General features: G+C 52.2%; 1 protein-coding gene and 1 long non-coding RNA gene across 2 annotated transcripts in view; one reads left to right on the top strand and one right to left on the bottom strand.

The window, feature by feature from the left end:
* Nucleotides 1-4707, bottom strand: part of SIM2 (SIM bHLH transcription factor 2) — a 53121-nt gene extending 48414 nt beyond the window's left edge. Inside the window, exon 1 of the mRNA XM_019017844.4 lies at nt 4477-4707. Coding sequence (XP_018873389.1) covers nt 4477-4651 — 175 coding nt within the window. The 5' untranslated portion in view covers nt 4652-4707. The remainder of the gene's footprint in view (nt 1-4476) is intronic.
* A 699-nt stretch (nt 4708-5406) lies between these two features.
* LOC134757882 (uncharacterized) overlaps nt 5407-20876 on the top strand; it is a 66235-nt gene continuing 50765 nt past the window's right edge. The window contains exon 1 of the long non-coding RNA XR_010132422.1: nt 5407-5489. This is a non-coding gene — a long non-coding RNA (uncharacterized lncRNA). The remainder of the gene's footprint in view (nt 5490-20876) is intronic.

The raw sequence follows: 20876 nt of genomic DNA, 5'->3' as shown, positions 1-20876 counted from the left end.
GTTGTTCTGCTAAACAGTCGACCTTTAATAAATCTGCATTTTTTCCAGCGGAGGTAGAGAATTGCCTCACATCTCTGACGCCCTGAGGGGTATAGGGGTGAGTTTCTCCTCACCCAACTCTTCAAATCAACTCGCTTTGATTCCGGGAAACAATTTCTAAGATAACCTGGCTTCTCGTGGTGTGCTCAGGTGGAAGTGGTGATGGGGGCACCTGCAGCTGAATTTAAACCCAAAGGCACCCAGGCACTGGAAGAGTTCAGACCTTGAACCCCACCTCGTTTCGTGTAGGCAAATGACAGTTTCTGGAGTAGCAATTCCTTCTCCCTCTTTCACCCACACCCACCTTGGGTCTTTCGGGTTGGGGGAAGGGAGATGGGGAGACTCAACCTTGGTTTCCAACTTCACTACTGAGCTGAGTCCTGGGACCAGTCTGTTGTGCCAGGTTTGCAGTGGCACTGCTGAGTCTGGTGCTGGAGACCCTGCCTCTGACCTCCGATGGGCAGAGGCTGACCTGCGTCCTGCTGCCTGTAGTCAGAGCAGCTATGGCCAGGGAGCAACCAGACCTGGCCTGCCAGGACGCTTTCGCAGTTTCCAAAGCCCCTATCTCCAGAACGGAGGGCCACACTTTGGGGAGGGCCGGCTGACCATCAGACCTCAGCGCTGCCCCAGCCGCGAGCTTATCTTAACCACCCTCCAAGACTCATCAAGTTCTCAATTTCGAGCCCATGTCCAAAGTCAGCCTTGCTCTCCTGTCCTCTTCCCAGCACTATCTACCTCCAATTTATTAGTTCACTGTCAAAGGGGAGAAAAGGTGGTCACCCAGAAAGCAGGGGTCTTCAAAGTCCAGGCAGTGAGTCCTCCATCCCTGCCATTCAAGACTCCTTTGAGCCAGGGAATATGGGGAGCTCACAGGAAGGGGTGAGTGGCATAGGAACAACGCTTAGGATTCCCCCCTCACTGCACAGCTTTTGCTTGTGGGACCTCACCCTTCAGCACAGCAACCCTGTGCATTGCTAATGGGCCCATTTTACAGATAAGGAGACCAAGGCCGAGTAGCGCAGCATGACAATGGGGCCTCAAACCTCACTGTAAATGTTGAAAACATCCCCAAGTCCTTGAACTGGCTACCAAGTGGGATGCTTACCCTGGTTCTGGTGGTCTCCCTCTGCCTTGCACACAGGGACCCCTCTGAGTTCCTCTTTCTGTCTTAACAACTGAGGAGATCTACGTTAAAAGGAACAGAGGCTGGCAGCCTCCTGGGTGCAGTGGAGTGAGAACATGCCTCACAGGACCGCAGTGGCAGCAACTGGCCTGCTATTGCCCTTGCTACGGAGCCTTGGGAAAGGCCTGTGTCATGTCTGGCCTTAATTTCCCCAGGTGTGAAGGGTTAATCTGGTGATCCTTGCAGTTCCTTAGGACTATGCTATTCTTTTTTTTTTTTTTTTCTCCCAGAGTCCTAAGCTGGTCTGTAGATTCTTTACCCCAGCAATCCACTTGCTTTGAGACAAGGCCGCCCTTGGCGGATCAATTCCTCATGGTATTTTTCACCTTGCAGCTGAGAGCCCAAGGCAATCTGAGAGCCCCTGCCACAGCCCGGGACCACCCTGGCCCTAAAACCTCCCTAGGGCCACCACCCTGACCCTGGCAACTCAGACAGATCCTATTCCAACCCCCCATATCCTCCCTCGCAGACCCAGGTCCCCTGAGAAGAGGTTAAATCAATCAAGATGCCACTCCACTGCAACTCTTTGGAGCTACTGGAAGGGTGACCAGTTTGCATAAATGGACTCCAGTTTGCATAATGGAGGTCTTTCTAAACGCATCTTCTTCCTCTGCCCCAAGTTCCCAGCTTCCCTACTCCTCAGCCCCAGACTGACTGAGGGCCAAGGCCCCGGAGCAGCTGTCCTGACGAATTCCAAGGATATGAGTCCACCCGCTCCAGGTCTACCCCTACCCCAGGCATTGCACGAATGGAGAAGGGAGGGACCAAGCCACTGCTCCCTTCCCTTTCCGAGGGGGGGCCGAACAGGTTCAGGGCCCTTTCCAAAACTCTAGGGCCAAACAGCTCCCTTCCAGAGTGCCAACTTCCAGGGTCACCCCCCTCCAAAAGACACACAGGAAGCCCCTCAACTGCTCCCAAACCTGCCACCAGTGCAAGCTGCTCAAGGCCTGACCCCCAGAAGGACCACCCCCGCCCAAACTCGGGGCCCAGCAATTCTGAGCCCAAATGCCTGGAGACTTGCTTTCCAGAGCCAGAACGCATAGAGCCGGTTTAAAGGTGGCTGAGCGGTACACCCACCACTTCGCAGCTTTTAACAGGCTCTCCGGGAAATCCCTCAAACAGCGAACAGCTTTTGAGCAGCCGTGTTTTCTCGGCCCTCCCTTACTAATTTCTGGTTTAATTGAAATCATTGACCGCAAATCATTTAATCTTTGGATTGTTGCTTCGAAGGCTTTTTCTATTTCCAAAGGGGGCAGAAGGCAGTGAGTGCCCTCTCGTCCGGATTCCACACCTGCTTTGTTGCATGCGGTTAAGGAACGGCTCTTCCCAGCAAACCAGTTACCACCACGCCTCCCCGGAAGGAGACTCATAAAACCGAATGTTCTTTTAATTTCCCCTGAAACATCAACCGGAGTGGAATCATCCCTAGTTCTCTGACAAGGGGTCACCCTCGAGCAGACAAGTAGCGACGACCTTGAGCAACAGCTCTCAGCTGGAGGGGCTGGGACTGGGGTATCTTTGCCACGTTCCGAGTAGGAAAGGGAGGAACCTGCGCTGGGCTGAAGGACCGCTGCGCCCGAGAGGAGAGCGCCCCGCGGCCGCGCGGTAGGGCCGGGTGGCACAGGAGAGGCCTAGGGTCCGCTTCCAGCCCCCTCCGCTGCCGGGTGCTCCCGGGTCAGCCCGCGCCTGGCTCCTGGGCCGGGGAGCCGCGGGGCTGGAGGCCGCGCTTGCAGACCAGCCCTCTGCGCTCCACCGGGGAGGCGCCGAGAAGCGCGGCTCCAGACCCAGCGCCCAGCACAAATAACAGGCTTGGCAGCGGCGAATGCAAAAGGTTGAGCTTTCCGATTTCGAGTAGAGTGCCTGGTGGGGATGGCGCTATGGAAGCGCCCTGCGGCCTAGGGACACCTGTCGCCTGTTCTGCCCCGACCGTCCGGCGCCCTGCGGCGGAAGTTGTCTCCCTACCTCGGCACGGGCTCCCGGGGCTCCAGAGGCCGGCTCAGCCCTCCCAGCTCCTGGGCCCAGAGGACCCACCAGACCCCTGGGCAGCGCGCCTCCCAGCAAAGAGTCAAATCCTTCGGGCCAGGCCGCAGCGACCCGGCTGGGAGCAGAGGCTCTGGAAGACGCGGCCCGGAACGCTTGGGACGCCAAAAACGCTCAGACCTGCTGCTCGGAGGTGCCTGGCCGGGCAGCCACTGTCACCAGCGGCAACCGGCGTGGGCGGCGGGGCAGCCCACCCAGCGCGCCACTATTTCTTCCTGTTCCGAGTCTTCCGCACCGCGTGTCCCAGCGCCCCTGGCCCACTGGCACATTTTCAATCCTGAAAAGAACGGCAGCGCTCAGCTCTGTCTGCCATTTTCGAATTAATCGGACCCCTCTCTTTCAGCCGGATCTCAGCTCAGCAACGGCGGGGGCGGGTCTCTCCTGCCCTGACTTCCCGCACCCCAGCCTCACGAGAGGGCCCGGCTCAGCACAAGTGTTCGCTCTGTGGCCTCAGCCTGCAGTGCTTGGGCCTCACCGTGATCCCCGCTGACTCGCAGCGCCTGAAGCTGACCCTCCTTCACCTCCTCCAGAAGAGACAAAAAGAGGGAGGAATGAAGGAAAAATAAAGGGAATCGTAGAAAGAAAAGAAGGAAGGGAAGGAGGGATAAAGAAAGAAAGGGATGGGGAAAGAAAGAAAGCAAAACCAGGGTGAACTTCCAAAGAAAGAAAGGAAAGCAGAAAAGGAAAGAAAACAAACCAATGCATTGGCAAAGGAAGGAAGGAAGGAGGGAGGGAGGGAGGGAGGGAGGAAGCGAAGGAAGGAAGGGGAGAATGAAAGAAAGAGGAAGAAAGAAACAGAAAGAAAGAAAAAGAAAGAAAGAAAGGAAAGAAAGAGAGAGAAAGAGAGAAAAAAAAATCCAAACCAAACCAGAATGCACTGGCGAAGGAAGGAAGGAGGACAGGGAGAAAGAACAAAACCAGAAAGAACTCGCTGGCCGTGCGGGCTGGGGGACTGCCTGCCCCTGGAACAATTCGCAATTCGCCCTCACCCAGCCCTGGACCAGGAGAGGGTTTGGTCGCCTGGGCCGCCAAGGCCCTGGCCCCTCGCCCCAAGCCAGCGCCGAAGCCGAAGACCCTCACGCAACCTCCCTCAGACGCCCCAGCTCTGGACGCCAGGTCGCGGCAACCCCTCTGGGCGGGCTGGCTTGCGCTTCCCGCCTGGGCCGAGGCCGCCGGGCTCCCCAGCGTCCCCGGCCGCCCACCTGAGGCCTCACCTTCGGGGAAGACGGCGCGCATCTTCAGGTAGCTCGTGGTGAGGCGGATGATGGACGCTTTGTCCAGCTGCGAGGTGATGGCCGACGGCAGCGGGAGCAGCTTGGCAAGCTCGTAAAACTCGCCATTTTCCTTCTCCCTCCTGGTCTTGGCCGCATTCTTGGACTTCTCCTTCATCGCGCCTCGGCTCCGGGCATATTAGACCCGGCCGTGCTCCAGGCCCGCGGAGCCCCGCTCGGGCTGCGGCGGCGGGGATGGGGAAGGGGGAGCCGGAAGCCAGGTGAGTCCGCGGAGTGGGCCGCGGGCAGGTGCGGGGGGCCTCCCGGGGTTCCAAGACGCCTCCCCGCAGCCGCCGGGCCTGAGCTCCGAGCAACCCGGCGGCGCCGCCCGCCGCTGCCCGGAGCGCAGCCTCCTCCGGGCTGGACAGTCCTGCAGCAACCGGAGCCCCGTTCCTGCTCGCTCCTGTTTCCTCCCTCCTGCCTCTCCTGCCTCGGCCTTCCTGGGGGGTGGGGGCGGGCGGCGCGGAGGCGGAGGCGCTGCTTACTCCTTCGTCGAGTGTTCGAACCGGCTGCGGCAAGGCCCCTCCGGACCGGAGGGCGACAAGGGCGGCGGTGGCCGCGGAGCCATGGAGCGGGAGCCCAGCGGAGGGGAGCGAGTCGCAGGCGGCTGGGGCCGGGCCCTGGCCTGGGCGCGCTCTCCTGCCCTTCCTGGCGGCTCCCTGTGCCTGGAGACGCAGCGCCGGAGCCCGCGATGTGTGGCTAGGCGCAGCACCTCCGCTGTCCACGTGCGGCCGAGCCGCGTTTGTTTATGGCAGACCCGCCTTCGGGCGGAGCACTGGCCGCCTGGGTCCCGGAGGGGGGGGCAGGAGGGGGGAGGGACCGCGGCGGGGGCGGGGGCGGCGAATCTTGCCTCCGACCCCGCCGCGGCCCTGGAGTCACAGGCGCGCCTCCGCGTCGCTGCCTCCAGGGACTCTCCCGGGAGAGACTCGCGCGCTCCCGGGTTCGGGGAAGTCGCGGTGAGTGCACACGGCGCGCCGCGGGGACCCGCTCCTGAGCGCCGGTCGCCGGACCCCGGAGCTAGGATGGGCGGCGGGGAGGGCGAGGGAAGGAGGGGTGCCGAGGCCGCCCCTGTGGCTCTCGGGCAGGTCACCAGCAGGCGCGGCCGAGAGGAGGCGGCGCGACTCGTTGGCCAGGCGCCCTGCCGGGGAGGATCGAGCCTTCCGAGGGTGCGCTGGTCCCGCGTCCTCGCCCTCCCGGTGTTGCAGGTCCAAGAGCTGAAAAGGGGGAAGCCGGGAGCCCCCCTCCCCCCATTACACACACACATGAAAACGGCGTGAGTGGCTCCGAAGTGACCCTTCTGCCCTTTCTGTCCTCGAAACACTAAGGTGCAAAGAGATTGTCGCCTTCTCAGGAGGAGCGGGAGGCCGCAGGGGCGCTCAGGCCAGGGGAAGGGAGGGGCCAGGGAGCCCAGCCGAGTGGTGAGGCCTCTCCCAGGGCGCCGGCGGAAACAGGGCCCAACTGCCGGGGCGGCGGCAAAAGCAGCCCGATTCAGCGCAGCCGGAATTTTGAGGAATCGGCGTTGGGCGATTAAGGGCCAAGATCGCTGAGCCAGGGTCACAGGGTGGGCGCAGGTGGCGCAGGTGGGGTCCATGGTGATGGGGCAGAAGGCAATTGGAGAAAGAAGACTCCTTTGCAGACGCGGCCACTGGGCATTCCGGACTCTCCTTCAGGGCCATTTTGGACCTAAAGAGTCCTTTTGTCCCCCCTCTGCCCTCCCCTGTCCGGCTCCTGCAGCCTGGAAATGGGTGTGCGGCCCAGGAGTCCTCCGCGCACCCCTGCAGCGGCGGTCACATAACCCCACCTCTTCCAGGAGTGCAGCTTTCCTGGCCCCCCAGGCCAGAGACAGGCTCAGAGGACGCAGGGCAGTTCCTTATCTTGGCGTCGAGATCATGTGGGGACTCTCGGCCGTGTGCCACAGGCGGCAGAGCCGTGGAACAGTGGGGTGCGTGACCTGGAGGTCAGCAGGGGCCGGGAGGACACCGGGCCGCGGATGCGGGCGCGGAGATTTGGGTTCTCGGTGTCACTGCTCTCGCCACTGGCCCGGGATCATGAGCCTGCTGCTCCGAAAACTCGCCGTCGGGCAGCGACTGAGTATCCGCTTCCCTCCCCTGGCCCTCCCCTGCGCCAGGAAGGCCTGGCCTTCGGCAACCGTGCCTGCAGCAGGCGCTCCTGACCTTTTCCAGGGACTCCTTTGAAGGTCAAAAGTTCGAAGGCGTTCGAAGCCGAGCAGGCTCCCTCCAGGGGCTGGAAGGTGTGCGCAAACCCGGGCTCTCCCCTTGCCTGTCCCTAGCCCCTTGCGGAGCCCACTTCGCGGCCAGGGCTCGCAGGCTTGGTGCTCCGAAAACGCGACGCCACGCGAGCCGGACGCACAGAGTAACAGCGCTTTCCTTTGGGGTTTCGGATCCAGGAGCGCTTTCCTGTTGCAGCGGCTTGAGCAGAGAGCCATGGGCTAGCGGCGCGGGTCTCCAATGCCCAAGCCTGGCGAGTCGGACCCACCTCCGCGCCCAGGATCCCGCTCCTGGCTGCGCTGACAGCTGCCGGCTCGGGGCCTCTGGGAGAAGGGGCTTCAAGGGGTTAGAGGCTACGGACCCAGCCTCTGCCGCAGCTTCCGCAGGCGGCCCCCTGAGCCCGCTCTGGCACCTCCTGGGCTTCCGGAGGATTTAATGCTTTTCTCACCCCCACGGCTTCCGACCCTCAATTATGGACCCGGGAGAATTCCTCTCGGCCTTGAAAGGGATTACCCAGATCGCAGAAACATGGCTAAGTGGAAGTGGGAGAAACCCGACAAGTAACAAGAACGGAAACTTTCCTCAAGGCAAATTTCCCGGATTTTACGGGGAAGCGCACTTATCTTCCCAGGGACAGCCTCTGTTCACGTGTCCGCGAGGCAGGTTCGAAGCGCGCTATGGGAGGCAGAGCAATGCCGTGTTTGAAGACTGGAAGATACGTGGGTGTGAGATACCTCCAGGCCCAACGCCTGCCCAGCAGCTGCCCAAGCAGACGTTGTGTACTCGGCTCCCCCAAGCACATCCTTTCGCCATACACGCGCGCGCGCGCACACACACACACACACATCCACACACACACGCAGCTGTGGCTCTGGGGTCCCTGATGGCACCACGCAAAGTACCAGAAGTACACGGGCACCGCACCTCGAGGTTTCCCAGGTAGGAAGGACAGGGATGCCTCTGTGGAATTGTGAAGGAAGAAACCCAGCCCTTGGTGGGGGCCGTCCCGGAGCTCTCCCTGCTGGAGGGGGAGCCTCGGGCCCTCGGAAAAGGACACTTAGAGTTAATACCCACAGGCCGTATGTGGGATAGTTAGTATGAAGCTGGAAGCTCTGTTGGAATGGAAAAGTACCGGGCAGGTGCTCACTAGAGTGGTCAGGAGCATCGGCGGTGACCGCAGGTTGGGACACCTCCTACATCTTTCCCTTCTGGCGCGGGGAGAAGAAATTCCTGGTCCGGGTATTCGGCTTAAAGCCGAACGCCCAGCTCAGAACGCCCGGACCAGCCTCGCGGGCCCCAGGGGGGAGGCAGAGATGGAGCGCACGACCCCCGAGTCCGAGGCACCGTTCTAAATGGCGGTTCACCCGCTGGCCCCGAAGGAGCCTGCAGAGTAGGGAATGAAAGGAGACTGGGGACTGGAAAAGGGCGGTGTGGAGACGGGTCGGACCCATTGAGGTCCGGAGCTCGCAGTACGTCCCCACCCGCAGTCTGTCCCACTGCGCGTGCCAGCAAGCCGCCTCGTACCCCACCTCTTAGAAATGTTCCATTAGGAAACTTATCTGGAAGAAAGTCAGGCCCCAAGAGGAACGGGGCGGGCCCGGATCGCCTCACATCTGCTTGGATTTTCCGCTTCAGATGCTCCGCAACTGTTCTTCCCCAGCCTGCGCCGGCGCCTACCTGCGATCCATCCCCAGCGGAAACCGACTCGGGAGAGATCAAGCGAAGAACTCCGGCCGTTCCCCGCGGGATGGGAGAGGCTATTGCAGTGGCAGCAGGAGATCAGAGACCTTATCACTAAGGAGGTGGGGGAGGGGGAAGAATTTCCAACCTCTGAAGTGGAGTTTAAGAACTTCCACTGCCCCAGCAAGCAGAGGCAACAGAAAATCCAGGACTGCGTTGATTCAAGCCTATTTGGTTTATACGCTCTTGTCTACATCCGCAATCAGTTACGATATGGTTACTCCAGAAAAGTCCGCTTGGCCCAGCATCACATATATGACCTTTTCATGGCTGGGAGGATTTTTGGTCTGGGCTATCTGAAAGAATTCCTCGATTTTTCACTCCTTTCCATGTGTAAACCCTGTGGAGACGTCACCAATTGTCCTTGGGGTCATTGCTACTTCCAGAAAGGCCCGGGGGACAATTACAGTATTATTACCCACTGCTTACAAATAATTACAGGTATCCAGACCAAGTCGGAAATAATTTATTCCTCCAGAGGCCAAGACCCTAATTCGTTCTGTTTGCTGTTTCCTCAAGTAGTAGAGAGAAATTTATGTCTCTTTTTTGCTTTTTTAAAATAAATTATTTCACTGGGAGTTACTCCCTGGGAGAGTCTTTTCTTTTAGGTTGGTCAACATGTCTGATTATCTCATTACATGTAGTAACCCCTGGCAGATCGGCCTTTGTGCCCTGGGTCTAGAAACCCCATTAGTTCAGAGCCATCACCCCCAACTGGGTGACAACAGCTCTCTCTCTCTCGCAGGAGAGAAGAGGGAGGGTTGGAGGAATCCCAAGGGTGGGGGATAATGCCCACCTCCTGGGCCGCTTGTGGGGGCAAGGAGCTGCCTGAAGCTGAGCGTCTTGGTTCATGTGCTTGGACTTGGTTGTCGGGGATAACTTCGGGTTCTGGGATTGGGAGTGAGAGAGGGTCCTCAGGCAGTGTCTCCTGTCCCAGGATTTGCATAGCTGCTGCCCACTTCTCCATTCCCCTCAAGGTGACGCTTTTAGAGGAATAAAAACGGTGTCCTTGGTAGTTAATGATAGTGATTAATTAATTAATGATAGTGACTAGCAAAGTCCTTGAGCGAGCGACCAAAGCTGCACCTGGGTTGCCACACGTTCCTTCTAATTTTACCTGGGGTCGAGGCGTGGGCCCTTTCCCCTGCATTTTCCTTCCCTGTCTCCCAACCCTGCTTCTCTTTCTCGCTGGTCCCTGAGAAGGCTCCGGGACTTTGGTGGGCCCCTTACGATGCACACAGACATCCAGTGACCGACCTTCAGTGAGGGTGGGGACTCATCTCAAGCACCCAGGGGTGGCTCCCTAGGCCTGACCATGGATTCTGGGGACAAGGACAAGGGAGCCCAGCGTCCAGCGACGACCTCATCTCGCTCCCCCTCACCCCCGCCCCTACGACCTGCCTCCCTCTCCCAGAGGGCTCTCGGTCCAGCTTAACGGAAACATGGCCTCAAAATCCTGGGTCGGGGAGAGGCAGCACATCTGCTCCCCAGCAAAGCCCTCCTTTCGGTCTGGAAACATCCCCATGGCTTCCAGAAGGCCCAAGAAGCATCTGGAATCCCCTGCGCTGGAAGAGTCTTAGTCTGGTGTGCACTGAAATTCCTCAGTGGTTACATCAATTACATACCGTCTTGAAACCTGAAAACCGATTAGTTCATTAATGACGTCGCGAAACAGCCCTTCAAAGAGACGAACCAAAAAAATCCCATTTAAGAAACAAAACAAAACCTATCCACCTAAGGTAAACCTTTCTGTACATCAAGAAAAGCACAAACTACGGGGCTTACATTTTTTCCCTAAGCATATAATAATTGTGATAGCCAACCCTTAACATAGAATGGGGCTGCTATAGTCCTTTAAAGACACAAACTCGTTTGGTTTGAATAATATAGGAGGTCTTATTTGCAAAGCAACGCTATCAGCGAGGAATCTACTCCCTAATATAAACAAATCTGTAAGAAGAGGCACGTTCATTCATTGGAAGTTTAAAGAGAGAAAGTTACAGAAAGGTCGGCGGGCAGGCGGGCCCCGCTGGGTTGGCCCCTCCAGCCAGGCCTGGGCGCGTGTCCACCCCAAACCCGGGCGTGGACATTTTCCCGCTTCGAGCGGATTTTTCTTTTTCTTTCTTTCTTTTCTTTTGAAGGTCAGCGTGAAAGGTGAGTTTTCTGAGAGGTGTGTGTCGGGGAGCCCATTCATTCCTTCCAGGAGGAGGAGACGAAGCCCACGGCCTAGAGCTGCTCCGGGTCAGAGGTTCCGCCGCGCAGGGCGAGCGAAAGCCGGACTTCAGATCTGAGCGGCGGCGGGGCCACGCCGGGCGTAGGGACCGCACCCCATCTGGTCAGGCACTGGGGCGGTGGCACTGGGGCGGTGATGGGCCCGGGTCGCCAACTCTCCCCGCCCTAGGGCACACACACCTGGGCTTTGGGAGCTGCGGGCCACACTCGGGCACGCACGCGGCAGGGGCTGCTGGAGCGGTCGCAGGGGCAGGCTTCCCGGTCGCCAGAGGTCTCCTTAATTCCGTAAAAGGGACTCGGGACTCCACCCCCGGCCCTGGGCGCCGGCTCAGCAGGGGATTATTTCGAAGGTATCATTATTGGGAGTCGCGGTCCTGCCTTTTGCGCGAAGTCTCGGGACCGCCCGCGTGGTTAGAAACGCAGGCCAGGCAGGTGGGCGGAAGGGGGCGCAGTGTGCACGGCCGCCGGAGCGGCTCGCGCACCTGGAGAAGGGGTCGTTCAGTGCGCGCACACCCCCCAGGTAGGGGCCTCGGTGCGCACCCCGCCACTGTCTTGTGCGGTGTTGGGGTGACTTGCGTGACACTCAAGTGAGTGCCTGGGGCCGCGCGGACGTCTGTCCTGGCCCTGATGCGGGCAGCCTCTGCCCATCTCCCATCCTCCCTCCCACTCTCCGATCAGCCGCCTCTCCGCCCCCACCCTCCCCAGATTCTTCCCGCGCGGGGAGTAAGGACCAGGGCTGGGACCCGCGTGGGGCGGGCGAGAGGCTGCGGGACCCAGCGCACGTGGGTGTTGAGATTTCTGGTGAGAATAAGAAGCCAGTGCTTTCTTAGCTTCGCCAAAGCCCCCAGCGGTATCCCCAGCTCTCGCCTACTTAGACAGAGTCCTGATCTGAATCCACGCGCTGGAGACTCAGCCTTCTCCAGGGAGACCTGGAGTGGTCCCGATTGCGGAAGAAGGTCCAACGCCCTCCACTGTCCCTCGCCCCTGCCCTAAGCCAGAATTCCTTCTAGGTGCTAGAGCAAATTCCTGAGCAGTCAAAGAGTGCAGCACATTTTCGTGTAAAACGAAAGACTTTAAATTAGCACCTTTTCCAGCTGAAGAATATTTTCCCTGGACACAGCATCGGCTGCTGGTAACTTCAGGGTGACTGCAAACCGTGCGGTCTGCCAATAATTTTGGTCCCGACTCCAGTCCCCTCTTTATTTTTTAGGGGACGAAAACAAAATAATCTCGGTGATTGCACCATCGTCCTTCCCATCCTGCGAGTATAGACAAAGAGTTTATTTAACCTGACAACGGAATTCTTTTGGGTGCTTCTCTCCCACAAGCTTTTGAACCAGGCAGAGCCCTCGGGCGCCTTCCTCGGGAGGGCACACAGATTTGCACAGTCAGGGGACCCTTCTCGTGGCTTTTCTCTTTATGGGAGAGGCGGCGGTGATGCGAGTGTGCGCAGGGCTCAAAGGGGTTGGGCAAGTGCTATTCGGCTCCCCCGGTGGAAGCCAAATCAAACTGCTTTATTATGATGTGAGAGACCTATGTTCAATCTTGCATTTAATTTTGGAGAGGTCCTCCTATTTGCCAGGCCCTGCGTTATTGACAAATCTAATTTTTGAATAAATACAAGCAAAAAGAGCACGGAGGTGTCGCCGTGGGAGGAGCGCCGTTCAGTGACACAGGTAGACGCTGGCTTCCTCTGGCTAAGCAGCCGGCGCCACGTTCGACTTGCTTGGGAGCTCTCGACACTGGATGGAAAGCCACAGCCTCCAATTCCTTTTAAACAATCTAAACAAGGTTGTGAGTCCTGGAATACTCCTGTGTGAATTTGCTTTATTCCTGGATAGTTGGGAGCCAGGGAAGGAAAAAGATAAGCGCTGTTGTTACTCATGCAAAAATAATTTTCGCGTTTATTGGAGTCTACTTAAGGTAATTGACCAGAAAATACCTCCCTGTTTAAGCAACATTAAGGGTGCTCCACTGAAAGCTACTTGACTTATTTGTACTTCTGTTTAGCCTGATCCCTAGCCGACATTTTCGCAGAAGCTGTGAGCTCTGACAAATGCAGGAAAGTGGTTTCCAGGAGAGACACACCTGCGAAAAGTACTTGAATTCCAGAGCTGACCCCACCCATCTGTTCTTTGACAGCGTGTTACTTGGACCCTCCTTGATTGAGTTTCAGTAGCTGGATTTTCAAAAAGTAAATCCCAGAAATGGAAATTCATACTCATTATCTTGCACAAACATTTTAATTTCTGAGTGGCCTGCGTTGGGCCATGGAGCAGGAACGTTTCCTGCTGTAGCCACAGCGATCCCTTAAAAGCTGCAAAACGTCAGCTGAGGATTAGAAAGGCAATAATTTAAACACAGAGAAAATTCCTAACTAGAAGAAAAGAAAAAAGGCTCCAAGTGAAGTTACAAAATTTATATTTGTACAAAACTCCTTTGAACAATTATTTGACAGTAACCGTCTTTTTCTAGTTATGTTTGTTGATCTGAGTTTCTCAGCCACCCTTTGCATGTGTGAATCGTGAGACTCTTGTTCTCAGCAAAGATGACTAATGGATCTTTTAGAAATTCATGCTTTGATTTTCTGTGTTAGCCGTGGAAGATCCTTCATTTTAGATACTTTGTGTGATGGCTGTCAAGGGAACCTTGGGTACAATTTCTCAGGAGTATCTCTAAAAACATTATTCATAATTAAAAACTGATTCATAGAAATCACCAGAAAAATTATGGCACATTATGTTCAAACATGTTTTTAGGCCATGTGGAATAAATAAAATCATTTTGGTCTGGCTGAGTAATACTGCCTCCCAACCTTCCTCTCACGGTGCCAGGAAGTCCTGATATAACTTTGTAGATTTCAGAACCGCCTGTGTGACATGAGCCAGAAAACATCTGTGTTTTCTCCAGGAATGTTCTCTATTGATAATGCAAGTTACAATTCTGTTCTTTAAAAAACAGCTGAATAGTGTAGCCCAAGGGGTGGGGAAGGCAGTACTGAAAGGAGTATCTTTAATAACCTTAGGATTGTTTTAAAGGGGGAGAAAGACTATAAGAAAATTCCACATGATATAGTCTGAAAGATGGAATAAATTCACTGGAACGTAGACCCACCTCATTATAGGCCAGCTGATGTGCCATGGTTTTTTGGCATCTTAGTGATGAAATTCCCAAGAGCAATCATTCTTTTTTTTTTTTTTTTTGGAGACAGAGTCTTGCTGTGATACCCAAATGGAGAGCAGTGGTATGATCTTGGTTCACTGCAACCTCTGTCTCCTGGGTTCAAGTGGTTCTCGTGCCTCAGCCTCCCGAGTAGAGAGTAGATGGGACTACAGGTGTGCACCACCACGCCAGGCTAATTTTTGTATTTTTGGTAGAGACGGGGTTTCACTATGTTGGCCAGGCTGGTCTCTAACTCCTGACTTCAGGTGATCCACCCGCCCCCAACCTCAGCCTCCCAAAGTACTGGGATTACAGGTGTGAGCAACCATGCCTAGCCCCAAGAGCAATCATTTTGCCTCTACACTTTGCTCTGCAGGAAAAAGCAGTACACGGAGGTCCCAAGGTATTAGCAATACCAATCCCTTCAGCTGGTAGTTGTGTGAGTATAAACCCCTTCCTGGTAGAGAAGTAGGGCAAGGCTTAGGAAGGCTATTTGGTGGCCTGCAGTGGTTAATGCATCTTCTGAAGTCCTCGGGCTCACAGTCTAACTTGTCTGGGCATTGGTGGACTGTGACAATACATATGAGTGGCTAATATTGATTTAGAGAATCAGCATTAAGTAGGATAGTTAACTTATTAAATAATCCAAAGTGACGCAGTTGCACTTGCTAAAAATTGCTCCCATTGACCTACCTAAAGCAATGGATGCAATCTGCAGTCTTGTGCACAGTTGCTTGGATGCCTGATTTATCAGACCATGTTCATTCTCTTCACAGACAACATGGTCATGGAAAGTGCGATGACTTAGCTGGTGCATGAAGGTGGCTAAAGCAGATAGAGGGTTGCATGTTCCAGGCACTCACTTTCATGTGTGGTCTAGAGCTGGACTAGCCTAGATACAGCTCGTGCTTTGTGCTGCAAAAGGAATGCAGTTCTTTGGACTGGAGCACCTTCATGCACTTCTGCCTGCACACCCACTGTTACTCACGGAAACACCCACGGAGTGGCCACAGTGTGCCAGTCGCTGAGCCAGGCCTTCAAGTGATAAAAGGGAGCTCCTGCCATGCAGGTGTTCACAGTCCTGACAGTGACGTTAACTGAGAATCTGGCCTGCTCATTCATGTATCTCAAGGGTTTTAGAAGCATTCACAGCTCTTGAACAGTATGTAATTCTATTTCTGGTTATTTGTCCAATGGAGATCATTTCTAAGACCAAAAAAGTCATTTTGCATGAGTATTTGCATATTGGTTAAAGATGCAAGCTTTGGTCTTAAATCTAGCTCTGACTTCTCTTTAACCCTCAGTTTTGTTATGTGTACAATGGGATTAATAGTTACCTCATAAGCAGGTTGTTGAGTCTTAACTAAAAAATGATTGACAAATATAATGAATATAAAAGGGCCTACCTAGCACACTGCCTGGAAGAAGGAAGTATTAAATAAGCTGTAGTTGTTATTATTGGCAGTATTGTTATATTATTTATAATATTAAATGTTGGATTCTTAATATTCATAATATAAAACTCTGGAAAAAAAGTATCCTAAATAGGTGGGGGGGTTGATTAATTAAATGCATATATATATCTATGTATGTATATTTAATGAAAAGTTATGTAGCTATTTTAAAATAGTTTAAAAGTTTCTAACATGGTTTGGTAAATACCTTTCTATATATAATTGTATTTTCTGGCCTCCCTTGCAGCTAAGTTTCTTGATATCAATTAGGTGTGACCAATTGGATGCATTTATTCGAGAAGTAAAGTGGCCGCCACACTTTGGCTGCCATTGTGGTTTCTGCTGTAAGCACAATCAGCAAATGCTTTTTTTGGATATGTGTGTGCCTGGCAGCATTAGCAGAGGTGCCAGTGGCAAGGCTCTGAAGCTGGCAGTTCCAGTGGTGGTTTTCAGATCCCTCAATCACAGCTAACAAGGCCATTGCTGGATTCACCAGTCACAGTGGCAGCTTCCTGATGCTATTATTGGCTATGGCAGTGCTAACAGCTGCCTTGGCTGGCCAGTTCCGCGTGTGATCCATTCCTGGGAAGCCAGTCGAGAGTCTCTACCCAGTCTTTTTAACAGTTTCGTAAACACCAAAGAGTCCTTCTGTTAAATCTCTTTGTGCTTCAAATAGCTCAATAAATTTCTGGTGTTGGCACCTAAATCTGACTGTTATACCTTAGAAATCATTCCAGTCCTATAAAACTCTATGTATTGTATGATCATGATTAAGTAAAATAACAACGAAATTACAGGTAGAAAAGTACCAGAGGGATCTTCCTCACAATGCTGATCGTGAGTATCTTTGGGTAATAACACCTTAAGTTACATTTCAATTTACTTTATATTGCTCCCTTGTTTTCTTTTCTTAAATATGGCTTTATTGAGATATAATCATGGTCTTAGCCCATTTTCTGTTGCTATAGCTGAATACCTGGGACTGAGTAATTTATTTATTTATTTATTTGAGACAGAGTCTTGCTCTGTCACTCAGGATGGAGTGCAGTGGTACGATCTTGGCTCACTGCAATCGCCGCCTCCTGGCTTGAAACAATAAAAATTTATTCTCACCGTTCAGACCAGCCAAAAATCTGAAATCAATGTATCAGCAGGGCTGCCCTTCCTCCAAAGGCCCTAGAAAAGGGTCCTTCCTGCCTCTTCCGGCTCCTGGTGGCCCCAGGCACTCCTTGGCTTGTGGCTGGATTATTCCGGTCTACCTTTATGTTCACTTGGCTTTTTCCTCGGTGTTTGTGACCTTCATTTCATTTTATTTTATTTTTTTGAGACAAAGTCTCACTCTGTTGCGCAGGCTGGAGTGCAGTGGTGCGATGTCAGCTCACTGTATCTCTGCAACCTCCACCTCCCGGGTTCAAGCAATTCTACTGCCTCAGCCTGCTGACTGGCTGGGATTACAGGCGCCCACCATCATGCCCGGCTAATTTTTGCACTTTTAGTAGAGACGGGGTTTCTACTAATAGAGACCAGTTGGCCAGGCTGGTCTTGAACTCCTGGCCTCAAGTGACCCACCCACCTTGGTCTCCCAAAGTGCTGGGAGTTCAAGCATGAGCCATGGGTGCCCAGCCTTTTTTTTTTTTTTTTTTTTTGAGACAGGATCTCCCTCTGTTGCCCAAGCTGGAATGCAGTGGTGTGACTTGCTTCACTGCAACTCTGCCTCCCAGGCTCAGGTGATCCTCCTGCCTCAGCTTCCCAAGTAGCTGGGACTACAGGTGCAAACCACCATGCCCAACTAATTTTTGTATTTTTTGTAGAGATGAAGTTTTGACGTGTCGCCCAGATTGCTCTCAAATTCCTGAGCTCAAGCGGTCCGCCTGCCTCAGCCTCCCAAATTGCTGGGATTATAGGCATGAGCCACTGCACTTGGCCCGGCCCCAACTCTTAATACTGTTACAATGGGGACTAAGTTTCACCAGGAGTTTTGGAGGCCACAGACGTTCAAACCATAGCAATCATGTATCATACAACTCACCCATTTAAAGTGTACAATTTAATGGCTTGTAGTATATTCGCAAATAGGTGCAAACAACATTATAATTTTAGAACATTTTATCAAAATGTTCTAAAACAAACCCCATACCCTTTAGCTATTAACCTCCTATCCCTCCACCCTGAACACCAGGCCCAAGCAATCACTAATCTACTTTCTGTCTCTACAGAGTTACCTGTTCTGGATGTTTGTATGAATGGAAATGTATAGAATAGTATGTGGTCTTTTGTGTCTGGTTTCTTTCACTCAGTATAAGGTTTTTCAAGGTCCATCCATGTTGTAGCGTATATTAGAATTTCATTCCTTTTTATGGCTAAATAACATTCCATTGTATAGATAAACCACATTTTGTTTATCCATTCATCTGTTGATGGACTTTTGAGTGGTTCCCACCAGTTGGCTATTAAGAAGGATGCTGTTACATCCCCGCAACTTTTATTGCCCAGGTAGTAATTTTATGATATTTAGTATATTTTGTAATATAAACAAAATCTGGCCTGGTTAGCTAGTAAAATAAGAAGGGGACAATATTTTGTATATTTTGCCAGTGCAGCACTGGCCAGTTAGCTCATTATACTTTAGAAGTCTAAGCCAGGCCGGGTATAGTGGCTCATGCCTGTAATCCCAGTGCTTTGGGAGGCTGAGGCAGGTGGATCACCTGAGGTCAGGAGTTTGAGACCAGCCTGGCTAACATGGTGAAACTCCACCTCTACTAAAAAATACAAAAATTAGCTGGACATGGTGGTGAGTGCCTGTAATCCCAGCTCCTCAGGATGCTGAGGCATGAGAATAGCTTGAGTCCAGAAGGCAGAGGTTGAAGTGAGCCAAGATCATGCCACTGCACTCCAGCCTAGGCAACGGAGTAAGCTCTGTCTCAAAAAAAAAAAAAAAACAAAGTCTAAGACAGATCTACAGGCTCCATCTGTAACCCCAGATCAGTAGGCTAGTCTGTAAGTGGTGCTCTTGGTCTCCAGGAGGGTGGAACAAGGAACTGTAAACCCATCTCCACTGGTAAGGAGTTGGCACTGGAGTGAGGCAGGACTGATTGTGGTAACATAATAGAAGTTGTGGGATTCAACTTTTGGTATTTTCACATTAAAATGTCTGTCTACTGTGGGTGCTGGAAATGTTCTATATCTTGATCTGGGTGGTGGTTATATGGGATTCATGTGAAGAGTTCCTTATGTTGTGTGCTTAAGATTGGTGCATGTTATTACATTTTACTATATGAACGTTACACCCTGATTAAAGAAGAAACGACAGCTATGTGGTTTCCCCTGGATCTTCCTTGCACTCTCTCATTTCATCTGCTTTTTCCTTTCTGACCATTTCTAAGTGACCTCAGGCTCATGCCACACAGATGGTAAGGGAGGGAGCTGGGAATTTAATCTGGCTCTTCCTGACTTGGTGTGGAGTGCCTCTTTCCCCGGGAACTCTTCCAATGCCTCGAATCTATGTGATTTTCAAGACTTGGCCTGAACCCATGTGGCCAGTGAGTGCTGGGGCTGGTGTAGGAGGCCAGCTCTCCTGGCTCTGGGCACAGGCTCTTTGTCTTGTGCACTTCTTTACTCTCAGCACCAGGCCCACAGTCAATGACTAAAAACTATGTGTTATGTGAATGTGACCAGAGTGGGGTTATCACCAAGACCAGGCAGGCTGTCCATGTGGCAATTACTGAAAAACCAAGGCAAAATCCTCATTTCTTATTTTTTGTTTCTCTGTGGCAACATCAGTGGATGTCGGTCTGTCACAAGAGCAGTATGGAAAATTTCCACTGGAGATATCAGAGCTCTCTGGCAAAAGTCATGAACTGTTAATTTTAGCTTTCAATGACTGATGCTCTTGTATAATTAAATGGGTCAGGTGGAGTGTGAACCAAAGCTGAAGGTGACAAACTCAGAGAGGTTTCCTCTCCTGTAGAAACTAGCTATTTACACATTTTCTTGGAGAGAATTTCTGTTGTTTTGAGTGCAGTCTGGTAATTGTGAGCTACTCCTTAAAAATATTAGTGATCTATCAATCAAAGTTTCCCAGAGCTCATGTATTAATCATGATTGTGACTTACAATGTCAAACGCCAAAAGACTACAGGAATAACCATAAAATAAACAAAATACTTGCATGGCCCTACATATTCTGAGTTGAAAGATATATAGGTGGAATATCAATTACTTGAATTAAGGAAATAGGTATCCACAGGGGCTTCCTTGTTTTTGCTGAGTTTTCCTCTTTATACTCTAGTAGGGAATAAAGTTCCAGGGTGAACACATATGAAATGCTGCAAATATAACATTGGAATTATGTCTATAGCTAAATAGATAGTTAACAAGGGAAAATTTGTCCCTATGGAAATACTCTAATAGAAGCATAAAAGAAGGGTGGATAGAATGAGGATAAAGCATTTTGTAAACCTTTGTTGGGATTATAGAACTTATCAATGATCAGCTTATCATCAATGACTGCTAATAGAGAGAGGAAGGGAGGAGGAGAGGCACGGAGGGAGAAGGGAAGAGAGAGAAGGAGGTTTCTCCAGAGTGATTTGGAGATCTCACTTGCCTCCTGATGGAGTACATACCCCTTATAAAACAGTCTTGCTAAAAACATCAGCTGTGAATCTGATTCAGTCCCTAACTAGACATCCTAACCACAGGTTTTCAGGAAATCCAGGGATGGAGAAATATGTGAAACAGTGTCATAGGATGCTACCAGCAAGTCTAGAATACGGGAAATTATCAGAAAGACAGCCCAGTTCCTTCAACAAATGAGTGGCAAGGAGAAAAAAGGGAGTGGGGAGGAAGGAAACCCATAGTTGAAAAGACACCTGAGAGGCATATCAACCACATGCAAAGTGGGAATCTTGTTTGCATTTTAATTCAGGCAAATGTATAAGAAAATCAGGGAGATGTGAAGACTGACTGGATACTTGATGTTACCAAGACATCAGTATCAATTTTTTTTGTGTGGTACCAAGACACGAGTGTCAATTTTTTTTTCTTTTTTTTTTTGAGACAGAGTCTCACTCTGTCACCCAGGCTGGAGTGCAGTGGCACGATCTTGGCTTACTGAAACCTCTGCCTCCTGGGTTCAAGCAATTCTCCCGCCTCAGCCTCCCAAGTAGCTAGGATTACAGTCATCCACCACCACCCCTGGCTAATTTTTGTATTTTTAGTAGAGATGGGGCTTCACCATATTGGCCAGGCTGGTTTTGAACTCCTGACCTCAAGTGATCCACCTGCCTCGGAATCCCAAAGTGCTAGGATTACAGGCGTGAGCCACCACACCCGGCCAAGTGTCAATTTTTTTAGTACAGTATTTTTCATCTTTGAGAAATATGATCGACAGTGATATTGTAATTACATATTTTAGGAAAGAGCCCTTCTCTTTTAGATGTACATACCAAACTATCTACAAACGAAAACATGTATCTCAAAGAGAAAGTGTAAGTCAGGGTATTAAAAGAAGAATGTTTAGTTTTCCAAGG

Source organism: Gorilla gorilla, chromosome 22 (genome assembly GCF_029281585.2).
Source record: "Gorilla gorilla gorilla isolate KB3781 chromosome 22, NHGRI_mGorGor1-v2.1_pri, whole genome shotgun sequence".
NCBI lineage: Eukaryota > Metazoa > Chordata > Mammalia > Primates > Hominidae > Gorilla > Gorilla gorilla.
This window is presented reverse-complemented; position numbering and strand designations above follow the sequence as displayed.